This window comes from Pinus tabuliformis, chromosome J (genome assembly GCF_031772625.1).
Source record: "Pinus tabuliformis cultivar Carrire ecotype Pingquan chromosome J, CPIR1, whole genome shotgun sequence".
Classification (NCBI taxonomy): Eukaryota; Viridiplantae; Streptophyta; class Pinopsida; order Pinales; family Pinaceae; genus Pinus; species Pinus tabuliformis.
This window is the reverse complement of record NC_142295.1, coordinates 795113725-795127874: the sequence shown is the minus strand read 5'-3', so window position 1 is coordinate 795127874 and position 14150 is coordinate 795113725. Positions and strand designations below refer to the sequence as shown.

The window sequence follows — 14150 nt, the reverse complement described above, 5'->3', positions numbered from 1 at the left end:
TCAACTCAAGGACATCAAGATGAACAAGGGTGAGACCATTCAAGCATACTTCATGAGGATATCTCAACGTACGGATCAGCTTTTGATTGTTGGTGAGATTGTATCTAATAGAGAGTTGGTGTTGATTTCCCTTGGAGGTCTTCCTATGATTTGAGAGACATTTATCACAACCATTAGCAACAATGACAGGTTTCCCTCATTTGATGAGCTCTTAGGCAAGTGCACTCAAGAAGAGACCAGGATGATCTCTAGAGGAAGAATTCAAAAGCATGAAGAAGGAGAACCTACTGCATTTGCTGCTCAAGCCAAGAAGAAGAAAGAGAAAGGAAGGCCCTCGAATTGGAAGTCAAGGAAGCAAGGTCAAGGATCCAAGAACAACAATCAAGGATTCAAGAAGGACATGTCCAACATCCAATGCTACAATTGTCACAAGCATGGTCACTATGACCAAGATTGTCTGAAAGAAAGAAGTGCTCCTAGGAAAAACTACAATCTAAGGAGAGAGAACGACCCCCTTCTCAAGAAGAAACTCGTCAACCTCCCAAGAGATCAAGGAAACCAAGGTATGATAATAATGTCGTTGAAGCTCAATCTGAATACTTTCTTGTTTCTGCTCTTTCTAGTTCCTCTCCTCCGAATTCATTTGATAGTTGGTTGGTAGATAGTGGGGCTTCTAGACATTTCACAAGTTATGGAGGAGTCCTCTCAAACTTGGTTGAGAGGGAGTCTGATTTGAAGATAATACTTAGAGACAATTCTACCTATCCTGTGAAGGGGTTTGGATCTATTTCTTTTCATTTGAACTATGGTCAAATCATACATCTACATGATGTCCTATATGAAGAAGAACCTTGTCTCAATTTCTGCCATGGAAGACAAGGGTTTCAAAGTTGCATTCAATAATGGAAATGTCCTAGCTTGGCCAAGGGGAACTAGCATGAGAGATGCCTTCACACTTGGGACCAAAAATGAAGGCCTATATAAAGTTTGTGGGAGCCCTATACGAGCCTTGGTTCATGATACTTCTCATCAATGTGCATTGTGGCACCAAAGATTCGCTCACCTTCACTATGAAGCCTTGCTAAGGTGAGAAAGATGGTTTTTGGAATACCCAAGATTCGAGTAGATCATAATGGGGTTTGTCAGGGATGTGCAAGTGGAAAGCATGTGAAGGGACCATTCCCTTCAAGTAGAAGCAGGACCAATGGAATACTTCAACTTATACATTAAGATCTATGTGGACCATTGCCAATGACTTCTCTAGGTGGCTACCTATACTATATAATCTTTGTGGATGACTTCACCTGATGACCTCTATGTTCCTATTCCGCTGCAAACTTAGTAGAGAAATTATGTGTCTATATGAAAAGAAATTAGTTTCAGATTGTTCGTATTAACAGTTGTAGAATTTCGTGGATTTTCTACATGGTATCACTGGAGCAGTGAATAGAATTGAGACCAGCACAAGTTGAGGCAAGCATCATAAGAAAAGAACTTTTGAAGCAGTCACAGCCTTTAGGAGCCAATTTTATTGTGTCTTTCTATGATTTGGTACAGGTCAAGTTTGAGGGCAATTTGTGGCTAAGCTTGAGGGAAATTTTGTGTTTTTGTGTGTGCAATTCCCTGTATACCAATCTGAGATTTTTTGTGTCCCTTAAAAGGAGAGTTGAGCCCCTAAAGTCTTAGCATTAAAGGGCTAGAAGGCCTAACAAGTGATTGGAACATTCCTTTAGGACAGTGTATGGAGGCAGCTTGTAAAGGGAGGGTTACACAGTTTTTTGTGGAGGTTTAGAGGCCTAGTTATGGAGGACTTGTGCACTATGTTCAGGTGTGTTGAAGAATGTAACTAGGTCTAGTCTTCATAATTGTATAATGTAATTTATTTGTCAAAAGAAATTTTATAATGACTTATTAAAGCATGGGTTTCATGCTTTGGTCATCATGTTTATAGGTCAAAGCCTCCATTGTAGGCTTCTAGGTTTTATGTTGAGTCAATAGAGTCATTGTAAATTTTATTAGACCCTTCTTGGGCTTTTGTATCATGTAAAAAGAATTATTTTTTAGTCAAATAGGTCATTTGACACCTCCACACCAAGTCGGCCCTATGATGATGAAGTCGACCTACATTAGGGCAATTTGACCCCCAGAAGAGGCTATATATAGATAGGCAGTTTGATCCATTTGCTCACTCACTCAACAAGTTTGATACACAAGAAAGAGAGGTACAAAAAGGTGTGAAATTTCAAGAAAAGGAAGAAGATTGAAGGAGAAGACAAAGTCGCAGTTTTGGGCAACCTTTCTCTCACACGTGCGAAGTTAATGGGTTATTGCTGGGGCCAAAATTCTAAATCCTACTGCAGGTCAAAGTTCTGCTGTCGGGGTCGAAGTTCTGTTGCTAGGGTCGAAGTTCTGCTGCTGGGGAGGCCAAAATTCTATTATTGCCAGGTCAAAGTTGCTACTAGGAGAACATCACTTGAAGAAGAAGGAAGGGTTGACTTCGTGATTGCAAGAAGTCTGTGTCTAGGTCAAAAGAGCCTTGGACTATCTCATCTTGTATTTGAATCTACTGAAGGAAGAGTTCTGACTGGGTTTTCCCCTTATATGGGTTTTGCCCTGGCTGTCTGCCTACATCTTGTGTCTCTTGTTCTTGTGATCTTTATATACACATAAATTGGTAATTGCTTGATGAAACATAATATAATAAAGAAGTAAAAGAAGCCAACATAATTCACAAGTAATTATCAAAGAAGAGGAATCAAACCCTAACTACTACTAGCATTGATTTCTCAACAAGGTGCACAAACCAGAGGCCGAGGAATCTCAAAGGAATAGCCCAGAACCGTGACCTAAGAAGAGCAAAAGAATTTTGCTTGTTGAGGTATGTTTTGTGTTCTTCAGTGATTGATGCATGGCTAGGTTGTGTAGAGTTGTTCTATAGTCTATTTGAGCAACATTTGGTGTCAGCTTAAGAGCAGATTTGTGGGCTGCTATAAGGTGTCTATTCAGCCCAAGTTCAGTCCTTGTGAAGGACTACAAGACTGATAAGAGAGGCAAAATCTTACTTGGGTAGCTACCCTTGAGGACAAGGGATATGATATCATCCTTAGCAGAGGTAAGGCTTACCTCTAGAACTTAGTTTCTAGATGTAAGAAGCAGATAGATGTGAGGGTGAAGAATCTCTGCAAGTTGCAAGTGCAGCAATTAAAGGAGAGCTCAGAGTAGAGAAGTGGTGGTTGAGCGAGAGTAGGATAGAGCTCTCAAGATCGAGCCTCAGCCAGTATCTCAGTTTGAGTCTAAGCTAGTTGACAATTGGTCTAACGAGCAAGATGATGAGGAGCATAGCCCAGGGCGAGTGGAGGCAGCCACTCAGTCAGAGACTTCTAGTATAGGTAGAGTTTGAGCAAGTGGGCAGAGGATTTGGTTAAGGAAGATCAGAAGAAAGTTGAATCTTCCAATATCACTTCCACCCAGAGGAAGCAGCCACAAAGGTACACATGGTACATGGCACTTATGACTGAAGTGATTGACTCGCAGAACATCGTGGGAAAGAACAAGTCTTCAGATCAAGTTCCACAAAAGAATGCAAGGAAGTCTTCTAGTTTAAAGGGAGCAGCTACAGCAACAGAGAACATGGTAATATTGTAGACAAATCCAAATGGACGAGGTTCTTCCAAAAGCGCCTTCTTTGCTAAGAGGGAGTGTTGAAAATGATAGTAAGAAAGGGTTCCTTGATTTGTGCCTTGATCAAAGGTACCTCAACGAGTTCTTCATTAGCATGCTCAAATTGCTATAAGTTAGGAAGAAATTCCTATAAGACAGGAATCAATTGCTATAAGTTAGGAGCTAATTCCTATAAGTTAGGGCAAATTCCTAAGATTTAGGATAAGTCCCTAAAAATTAGAACAAGTGCCTATAATTTAGGATGAGCTCCTAAAAGTTAGGACGAGTTATGACGCAATTAACTAATGTGCAAAAGTGGAAGTCTGAGTTCATTGTCTTTTAGTGCGAGTTAACTTGGAAAATGACGAGTGACAAGTCTATAATTCTAGATCGGGACTTAGGACGAGTTGCATGAGCCACTTCAACTCATTTAACAACTCAATCACCAATATGATTCCTAAAATATTGAGTTGTCAGACTTAGCCATTTGAATTACTTATAAGGAAGAGCAAAGGCACAATTGTAATCATAATTATTGAGCACGAATTTATGAGCTTTTGAAGGAAAGAACATGCAAGAGGAGCTTGTGCGAGTATTGAAGAAGGAAGAATTTCCTTGGGAATGTGTTATGAAATAAAGACTTATTTCCTAGGATTTGCGCAAGGATTTCAGAGCTCATCCAGGCAAGGGAAGAAGGCACAAGGATCAAGGGTCTTACAAGGGTTTCAAGCTTAATTCAAGCAAGAAGATCATGGTATTCTTTATTGAAACAATAATGTAATATAAGATATCTATTGCTCATTCTTCTTCAATAAGAGTCTCAATCAAGCAAAGGGTTTTCCCAGTTGGGTTCCCTAGAAAAATTTTGTTGTTGAATTGTGTGATTGTGTATTTATTTCTTTTCCTATTCCTTTGCAAAATTAGTAGAGAAATTATGTGTCTATATGAAAAGAAATTAGTTTCAAATTGTTCATATTAGTAGTTGCAAAATTTCGTGGATTTTCTACATCCAGCTACAAAGAGGAGGACATTAGGTTGCAAATTCATATGGGGAACAAGTCCAAATGCAACCCAGTTGCAAGAGGAACTATTCTATTTCGAAAGGAGAATGGCAAGTAGATACCTATCCATGATGTGTTACATGTGACAGGCTTGGGAATGAATGTGATCTCTACATCAGTCCTTCAAGACAAAGGATATGATATTATCTATAGAGGGGCAAAAGTGTTGTTGAAGCACAAGGATTGGAGGCCACCTATAGCAGTTGGAGTGAGGAGTGGCAGGTTGTCCAAACTGCAAATGGACACTCTAAAGGCACTAGTTAGTAGCAGCAATCTGAGGGACCAAGGGGGGCTATGGCATAGGAGGATGGGCCATATTCATCATGGAGCACTTAGACTACTTCGTGAGACAATGACAAGTGTTCCAAAGGTGAGCACAGAGCATGACGATGTTTGCAAAGGATGTGTTTTGGGGAAGTTTACCAAAGCAACTTTTCCAAGGAGTGACAACAGATCGCAAGTTATACTTGACCATGTGCATTCACATATATGTGGGATGATATCGACGAAATCTCTTAGGGGGCATGAGTACTTCACTACTTTTATCAACGATTTCTACAGGAAGACATAGATCTATTTCTTGAAGACCAAGGATGAGGCCTTCAGTCACTTTCAAGAGTTTAAGGCTCTAGAGGAGAATGTGACAAGCAAAAAGATCTAGACTCTTCAATCAGACAATGGAGGTGAGTACACCAGCAAAGAGTTCCAAGAGTTTTGTAGCAAGGGCAAGAATCAAGAGAGAGTGGACGATTCCTTACAGCACATAGCAAAATGGGGTAGATGGGAGGAAGAACCGGTTTATTTCAGAGGTAGCAAGAGCGATGTTGTATGAGTAAGATCTTCCGCACTATTTATGGGCAGAGGCATGCAGTGTTGCAATCTATATACAGAACAGGGTCCCACATAGGGCACTTGCCAAGATGACACTCGAGGAGGCATTTACCGAGAAGAAGCCAGATGTCAGTCATTTTAGCATATTTGGTTGCCTAGCGTATTGTCACATTCTAGGGGAGACACATTTGAAGTTGGATCAGACTATAGAGCAAGGTTACTTCATTGGCTACAATGAAACCTCGAAGGCATACAAGATCTTCATCTCAAGGGCCAGGAGGATTATAGTCCAGCGGGATGTCAAGTTCATGGAGGACTAGGCATATAGGAGGTCCATAGAATTGCCAACAGCTAAAGATCAGAGTGAGCAGCCAGCAGAAGCTCCTAGGGTTGAGCAACAAAATTAGGGACAGCAGCAAAGCACGAGTATAGTGACCATTACAAGCAAGAGTTCAAGTGAGAGTAAACTTGAAGCTTCACAAAACATGGAGCGATAGATGCAATAGATCAAGGAGATGCATCAAGAAGACATGGAGGTGGATATTCCTAACTCCACTGTTGGCAGGACGAACCAGGAGGTTTAGCAAACACTCAGAGATGCTCGGGAGTTTGTGGGAACTCCTAGGATGGGCAAGAGAGAGCAGAGACAACTAGAATGGTATATTGGCTACATGGCATTGGTCAGTCAATTGGTAGATAGCAAGCCTTCTAGCTATCAGGAAGTTGCACAGCAGCAGGTGTGGCGGGATGCAATGGTTGAGGAGTATTCCTCAATTACGCAGAACAATGTGTGGGAGATAGTACCCATATTGACTGACAAGGCAACAGTTGGATCATGTTAGATCTATAAAAGATCAAACATGGTGCAGATGGCATCATTGAGAAATACAAAGCTAGGTTTGTGGCCAAGGGGTTCTCTCAGAAGGAGGGAATAGATTATGAAGAGACATTTGCTCTTGTGGCCAAGTACACTTCTATGAGTCGTGATAACATTAGCAACACAAATGGGATGGCAAATGCATCAAATGGATGTCAAGACGGCATGTGAACTAGAGGAGGAGGTGTACATTGAACAATCGGAGGGTTTTGTGGCACACAGCAGAGAGACACAAGTTGCAAGTTGAAGAGAGCTTTGTGTTAGAAAATCAAAAAAGCAGAAAGATTTTCTTATTCTTGATAATTACTTGTGATGTTCTTGATTTGTTATTACAATTCTTTGTATCTTCTTTCTTTTAGTTCATCAAGCAATTACCAAAACAATAGCACATAAAACAATGGACACCAAATGTAGGCACTATGCCATGGAAAAACCCCCCTCAAGGGGAAAACCCAATCAAGAAAATTCTTCCTTTCAATAGTATTTTTTGAGACTCTTCACCCTAGACAAAGACCAGACCTTCCCTCCACACCAAGTCAACCTCCCAAATCTTCGACCTCTTTCCAGCAACTTCGTCCAAGCAACAACTTCCGGCATCAGTGAAACTTGAAAGACTTCGATCTCCCAATCTAGGGCACGAAACAAAGAGAGAGAGACACAATTTTGATTTTCTTCTTCTCCTTAGACTCGACCCAACTCACACTTCCTTTGGCTTCCCGGCTTTAGACTTCGCACTTCCCAGCTTCCTTAGAGATATCAAACTTGCTTGAGATGAAGTGCTCCAAATGAATTTGACTTACTTCTATTTATAGGCTTCAAGGGAGGTCGAATTGATGTCCTTAGGCCGACTTGACCTAAAACATGGTGACCAAAGCATGAAATCCATGCTTTAATAAGTCACAATAATAATAATAAATGTTTTCTTTATTCTTCTGACAAGTACATTACAAGATGACTCAAATAAATTAAATGAAGACTGAACCTAGTAACATTTTCCAACACTTTACATAGGCTCAAGTAGGCTCTCAAGGCATGGTATGAGCGCATCGACAGATACTTGCAAGGTATGCACTTTATAAAGAGTGAGACGGATTCAAACCTCGACTACTTGGAGGTTGGGGGAGATGTTCTCATTCTTGTCCTATATGTGGACAACTTGTTCTTGACAGGTTCACAAGGGCTCATCGACGAATGCAAGAGGGATCTTACAACTGAGTTCGAGATGAAGAATTTGGGGTTCATGCACTACTTTCTAGGCATAGAAGTATCGCAAATAGTTGGCTAGATTTTACTTAGACAAGGGAAATACTATATCGAGGTCCTAAGGAGATTTAGGAAGGAGAAATGTAGAGCCATGTCTATTCCCATGATCACCAAATGGGAGAAAATAGATACATCCAAAGAGAAGGATGTGGACCCCAACTTGTACAAGCAGTTGATAGGCTCTCTCATGTATCTCGTCAACACCAAGCTAGATATATCCTATGCAGTGAACTCTCTCAGTCATTTCATGGGGGAGCCAAAGAGAGTGCATTGGACAGCAGAAAAATATGTGTTAGGTATTTGCGTGGCACTATCGAGTATGGGATCAAGTATGCTCGAGGTGATGGTGTCGAGTTGGTTCGTTATACTGATGCGGACTGGGCAAGTAACATATTGGATTGAAAAAGCACTTCAAGGTGTTGCTTCAACATTAGATCAGAGTTGTCTCTTGGTACAGCAAGAAACCCAAGTCCATGGCACTAAGTTCTGCAAAGGTTGAGTACATAGCAACAAGCATGGCTACATGCGAGGCTATATGGCTTCGTAAGTCACTAGTAGCCTTGTTTGATCAAAGGATAGAGACGACGGTGATTCATTGGGACAATTAGAGTTGCATCAAGTTGTCAGAGAATTCGGTGTTTCAGAACAAGTCTAAGCATATAGACATTAGATACCACTTAATCAGAAATTGTGTGCAGCACAAGATTGTCCAACTACCGTATATACCTATAGATGAGCAAGTAGAAAATATATTGACGAAGGTTTTAAGGAAGGCGAGATTCATCTTCTTCAGAGACAAGTTGGGTGTTATGCAGAACACCTTCCTCGCTAAGAGGGAGTGTTAGTTTGTGTAGCTCGAACAAGTGTTCTAGTCTCAAATTGTGTCTATGAGGCTAGGGAACACATTTTCTCCAATACCCAGAAAAGGTTTCGCAAGAAAAAGCCTTGATTAGATTTAATTAAGCAGTTATTTAATTTTCCTAAGTCTAACTTAGGGAAATAGCTTAATTAATCATTATTAATTGGGGTAAACCGATTTTCCTCTAGAGAATTCCAGAAAAGTCATTTGATGGGATCAAGATGAGCTTAGCCATCAATTGTGATTAGATCGTGGTTGTTGATTCATTAACGAGAGATTATAATAGGAAACCGATGGGCACTTGGAGAATCCATCGAGACATAGATTTGTAGTGATAGCAAGGGCACATAGGCAGCGTGGGGGCATTAGCAGGGAGAGATTAGAAGTGGTTGGAGACGAGATTACCAGAGAGATCCCTCACCGTGACAATGAAATCGATTTTTCTGCAGAGGGGCCAATTTTCCAGCAGTGCAAGTTGCTTTGGGCAGGGGTGCAAATTACCCTAGCAGGCAGTGTGAATTGCTTAGAGAGAACGATGTACTGGAGCAAAGAGAAACTTGCAAGGGGGATTGATTTGCACGAAGAGATTAATTCGCCAATTGAAGTTAGAATTTCCAGTGGAGGTCATGTTAATTTCTCAGTTAGTGCGAGTTACCAAAAGGATCGAGTTCATCTACCAGGTCGCACGTGTGAGCCAAATCAAATAGCCAGAGGGAGGCCAAATTTGATCTGAGGGGTCAAGTTGCTTTCAGGGGGTCAGATTGACTTGCAAAAGTGATCAAAACATTTTTCCAGAGGTTTGTTATTTTAGAGTAAACGATTTTGTAATTTTCTCCATCACAGATTTGTTGAAGAATGATAAAATAACTCATCTGCAAAACTGGTTTTCCCCACACTGGGGTTTTTCCAGGGACATTTGTCCAAAAGTATTGACTTCCATTATTTGTGTGTGCTATTGTGTTTTATTCAATATTTGCCACAAATAATTTGCAGAAGACAAATAATCTAAATTGATAGGAGAATAATAACTAGTAATTGCAACAATCTTAAAATTTCACAAATAGAAGGGGTATCAAAAAATGAAACATTCCTCCATCTCAAGCTCCTGTATGTGGCAGAGTCAACAACCCTATTGTCCCATGGAATATGGTGCTCAGCTTCCTCTCAAAGTTTATGAGATTCAACCTAAAACTAAAGAAGAGAGATCTTAAGGGCATGTATCCAGTGGAAAAATGTATAGGTTGGTCTAGCAACGAAGCAACCTCTCATCTCCATGAAATGTTCTATATAATAATAAAAGGTCATATTGGGTCTGAGGCCATAGGGTGGATCCACTAAGATGACTTAAGTGTATTGTGTGTAAATGTCCTCCCTATTGATCATGCCTGCTTCCTAATTGTTTGGCAAGAGATGACTCAAGGCATCCAAGGAGTATCTAAAAGGGGGAAGTTCGTCCATCAAGATGCCCACTCACTACTGTAGATGCATAACCTTAACAAAACAACAATGTATTTGTGGAGAGGAATCAATCAATGCAATTGCAATGGCCTTCAAGGAGTGGTAGACAAGGTAAGAATATCAATCTCAATCAACAACCAAATTACTGAAGTTTCAAATATGATGAAGTAGTGAGACTGGTCCAAAAATGGTCTCAAATCGAAAAGGATGAACCTCATACTTGACCTAGATAAGATGATGGGAGATAGTCCTCTTGGATCAAATGATTCAATGAAGCAAGAGAACTTGAACCATCTCCATCCTTGAATAATCATTGAAGCATAAAACAACAAAATAAAACACAAGTGAGAAACAATGGATGGTTTATTCCATGTCTCAAAGGGAGCTCTCCCAATTAACAATCTAATAAGTGCATTGATGTCATCAAGACAAGATCTATGCATAGGAGGAAAAGCAACTTTGGTAAAAACTCAATTAATTGTTTGCCCTTTTCTAACTTCCAAGTTGGAAGTAGAGTATATACATAAATTATTACAAAAAGTTATGATTCTACAAAGCAAGGCTAATGTTAATTACTTTACCAATGAACTAGGGGTGACAAGCCAATACTTGGGAACCCTAACTTTAGGAATGGTGTGTTGCTTACCTCCATACTTTGTCTTGAGGTGAACATGTTCAAAATTTTAAAACATTTTTATTTCAAAATGTAGGAAGGTGTTTTTGTGATGAATATTTTTAAAGGCATGTCAATACAATTTTAATATTGATCCCTTTCACAAGGACATAACAATAACGTGCATGTAAAGGCACTTTTATGAACAGATTATCATAACTAGCTTTTCAAGAAATAGTTTAGATCCATCCAAGTTGTCCACCCCCACAACTTCCCTTACAACTATTGGACCCCACTCAACCTTTAGGTCCTTTCCACTAATATCTACTTACATAATGTGAATAATAAAGTTATGCTATTTGTCCATTTCGCATGAAGATGAAGGTGAAATCAACAAAAGGAGGCAAGGCAAGCCTCTACCTTCATCCTTCGACACTAAATGTAGCAACTTTGTTTCTCCACATTTCACCCCAAAACTATGGATTAATCACTGAAACAAGGTTATGCTTCTCCAAATGGCCTTGAACTCCAAAACTCATGTTTTCTATGTCAAAAGTGGTCCTAAAGACCCATGAAAGCATGCAAAAACATGGTGAAAAAAATGGTATTAAAACGGTTGCATCATGGACCCTTTTGGGGCCCCATCACCAATGCAAGCCTATGAGGCTCAAAGATTCTTGCAATGATATACAAAACACGCCAATATATGACTCACTTATATCACATGTAATGACATGGCACAAAACCATAGTAGTATCATAGACTTCAAAACTGGTTGCTTTGAATCGTAAACTAGTCAAACCAGTCGGTTCATTAGCCCCAGCCTTCAAACCAGTAGAAAAATTGGGTCATCCATTGTTGGAAGGTGGTTTTTGGGTCTGATTGACCATAAACCAACCGGTTTATGAAGGAACCGGTTGGGTTTCACATAAACCGGTAGGTTTATTGCCAAGTCGGCCACCAACCCCACAAATGGTGGTTTCTTGGGTTTTGAAGTGGTTTTGAGGGAAACTAAGGGTTGTTTCCATTTAAAACAACCCCTACAAGCCTTTAAAATGATGTCTCCCCTCTCATTTGCCTGACACATCTCATTTTGATTTTTTGTGAGCTTAATTGGGAGCTTGAAGAGTGCTGAGTTTTTGTTGGAGTAGTGGAATAGCAAAGAGTTTGGGCTGAGTAGTAGCCACCATGCCTCCAAAGGCCAAGGATACTACATGGGCTCATTGTGATTTGATTAATGGCAAAATGATCTGCAAATATTGCCAAAAATCTATTGAAGGAGGGGATATTTACAAGTTCAAACAACACTTGGTTGGAATAGGAGACCATGTAAAGCCATGTAGAGCACCAAATGAAGTAATAGGGCATATTACGGTAGAATACCTTCATAAGTTTGAGACTCAACATTCAACCAGCTGAGAAGTTTGACTCAAGGAGTTGAAAAGTTTGAGAGTCGAGACTCAACCGAGTTTGATCATGATGAGAAGTGATCATGTTGATCAATAATATTTAGACTTGTAGTAGGTCAATGGCCCCATAGCTTGTAGCATTGTTTTTGGACTCTAGAGGCCATTTAGAGTCTCGTTGATTATGTATTTTGTTGCTGATATATATTGCACTCAATGTCATTTTGATATATTTACCTTTACATGGTATATAGATGAGCAAACTTTTCATATTTTGTATCGATTGGTTTGGAATCACGGTTTTAAATCTTAAAAGTAGTTATTTTCATCAAAAAATAATTATTTCATGTTTTTTTAAAGATCGGTTCATTGAGATCTGACGAGTCTCAATTTGACCGGTTCCGGTTTGATAGCTGGACCGGTCCAGTCACTGGTTCTGGTTTTGAATACTATGAGTAGTGTACGAGTGTTTGTGTTTATAATCCACAGCATTTCCAAATACTCAGCTTCAGCATAATATTCGCAAATTGCTACTTATCTTCGACGTAACAATCTCAAACGAACAACATATGTTTACCCTTTATTGCATTGATGCATCTTCAAATCCTATGTCTTCGAGAAACATTATTCGGATCTTTTGCAATGTTGGGGTGGCTAGTAATAGAGTTTCTAATCCTTCATAATGGCTACTTTGAACAAAAGTTCTACACAAGTTTCATTTACAGACAAATCTACATGGAAATAACAATATAACATATTTTTCAAGACACGTGTACAAAGATTTATTGTATTTTGGGTGGACCAATGGGTAATATCATTTAATAAAATTCTAAATTCCTAAACAAGTACTTACTGAGACACAAAGATGGAAGCATCCTACATTTATTACCAGAATAATACAAAGGATTATGCACTTACCACGCAAAAAGCCCGGCTGAGTAACAGCAGAATGGTCGGGACTCGAAGAAAAGCTGTGGGACTGAGACGAGTCATCATTAAAACTAGCTTTCACAACCTTGGGAAACGAACGACTGCAAATGCCCAACAAAAGCATACAAATAATGAATACAAATACGGGAAAATTTACAAGATCAACTCTCCTTTTACTTCAATCCACTGACTAGGTCCAGCGAAGGCAAAGCCCCCATTTTTTCCAGCAGGGGATTTAAATAAGCTGTTGGGTTTCGACCTCGCGACCTGCAGTTCTGTTGAAAATTTGGAATGGAGAGATACCTGGAAATGGAGGCCATGCGGAGGGGTTGGATAGGCCTGGCACAAGCCGCACCCAGGAAATGGGTTCCCAAAACATGGAACCTCAGCATTCTTCTCCTCCTGTCGCTGCTGCTAATGCTGGCCTCAGTGGGGGTGGGGTATTCAACTCTGCTTGGGCGCCAAACTTGGACCGAGATAGGGGGGCAGCAGCGAGTAGAATCCTTATAAAGAGAAAATGTGGAACAAAACCCAAATCAAATTAGATTCACTGTAACGTTGGTAAGGGCCATGTTACATTTTTCGGCATATTCTTGGCGCTGGAGATTTTTCTTTGGTATTCAAAATTTTGTTAAAATACGAAGTGAAAAAATTTATCGATCTAAAATATTAATTGAATTTTGAAAAAAAAAATTGAATAGATTTAAATATGTACGAGGACATCATTCCAATGTGGATGGGCTTGAGGATTTATTGAAATTTTGGACTTCCCTTTTGGTAAACTTTGTTTGAATGATTAGTTTTGTAGTGTAAAATAATAAGATGGCGAAAGCATGAACTTTGGTTTATTAGAATAGTAAAATTATATGACCGTAAGAACTTTGGTTTAAAAGTGGCAGGGAACGGTAAACTAATGCTAAGTCCGCGCCTAAGGATTACTATAGTCCCTGCCGGATGCCACATGGCAGGGACTAATAAAGATCATTTTGTTAAGAATAATTTCCTATTATAGTTTTATTTCAAAAATATTTAATATAACTTTTTTATTTCAAAATTGACTAGGATGATGGTAAGTAAATATTTAATATAACTTTTTTGGATGATGGTAAGGTGTTTATTTAAGAGGGTAACATGTAGAAGATGTTGTATTGTAGGTAAATAAGTTCCTTACATAGGATAGGTTATGGATTCT

General features: G+C 39.6%; 1 protein-coding gene across 1 annotated transcript in view; it reads right to left on the bottom strand.

Moving 5' to 3' along the window:
• The window catches only part of LOC149229119 (single-stranded DNA-binding protein WHY1, chloroplastic-like), a 118480-nt gene extending 104899 nt beyond the window's left edge, over window positions 1-13581 (bottom strand). Inside the window, exons 1-2 of the mRNA XM_089378475.1 lie at window positions 13262-13581; window positions 12947-13059 (exon numbers count right to left, since the gene is read on the bottom strand). Of these exons, the coding sequence (XP_089234601.1) occupies window positions 12947-13059; window positions 13262-13350 (202 nt within the window). The 5' untranslated portion in view covers window positions 13351-13581. The remainder of the gene's footprint in view (window positions 1-12946; window positions 13060-13261) is intronic.
• Between the last annotated feature and the right edge of the window lie 569 nt (window positions 13582-14150).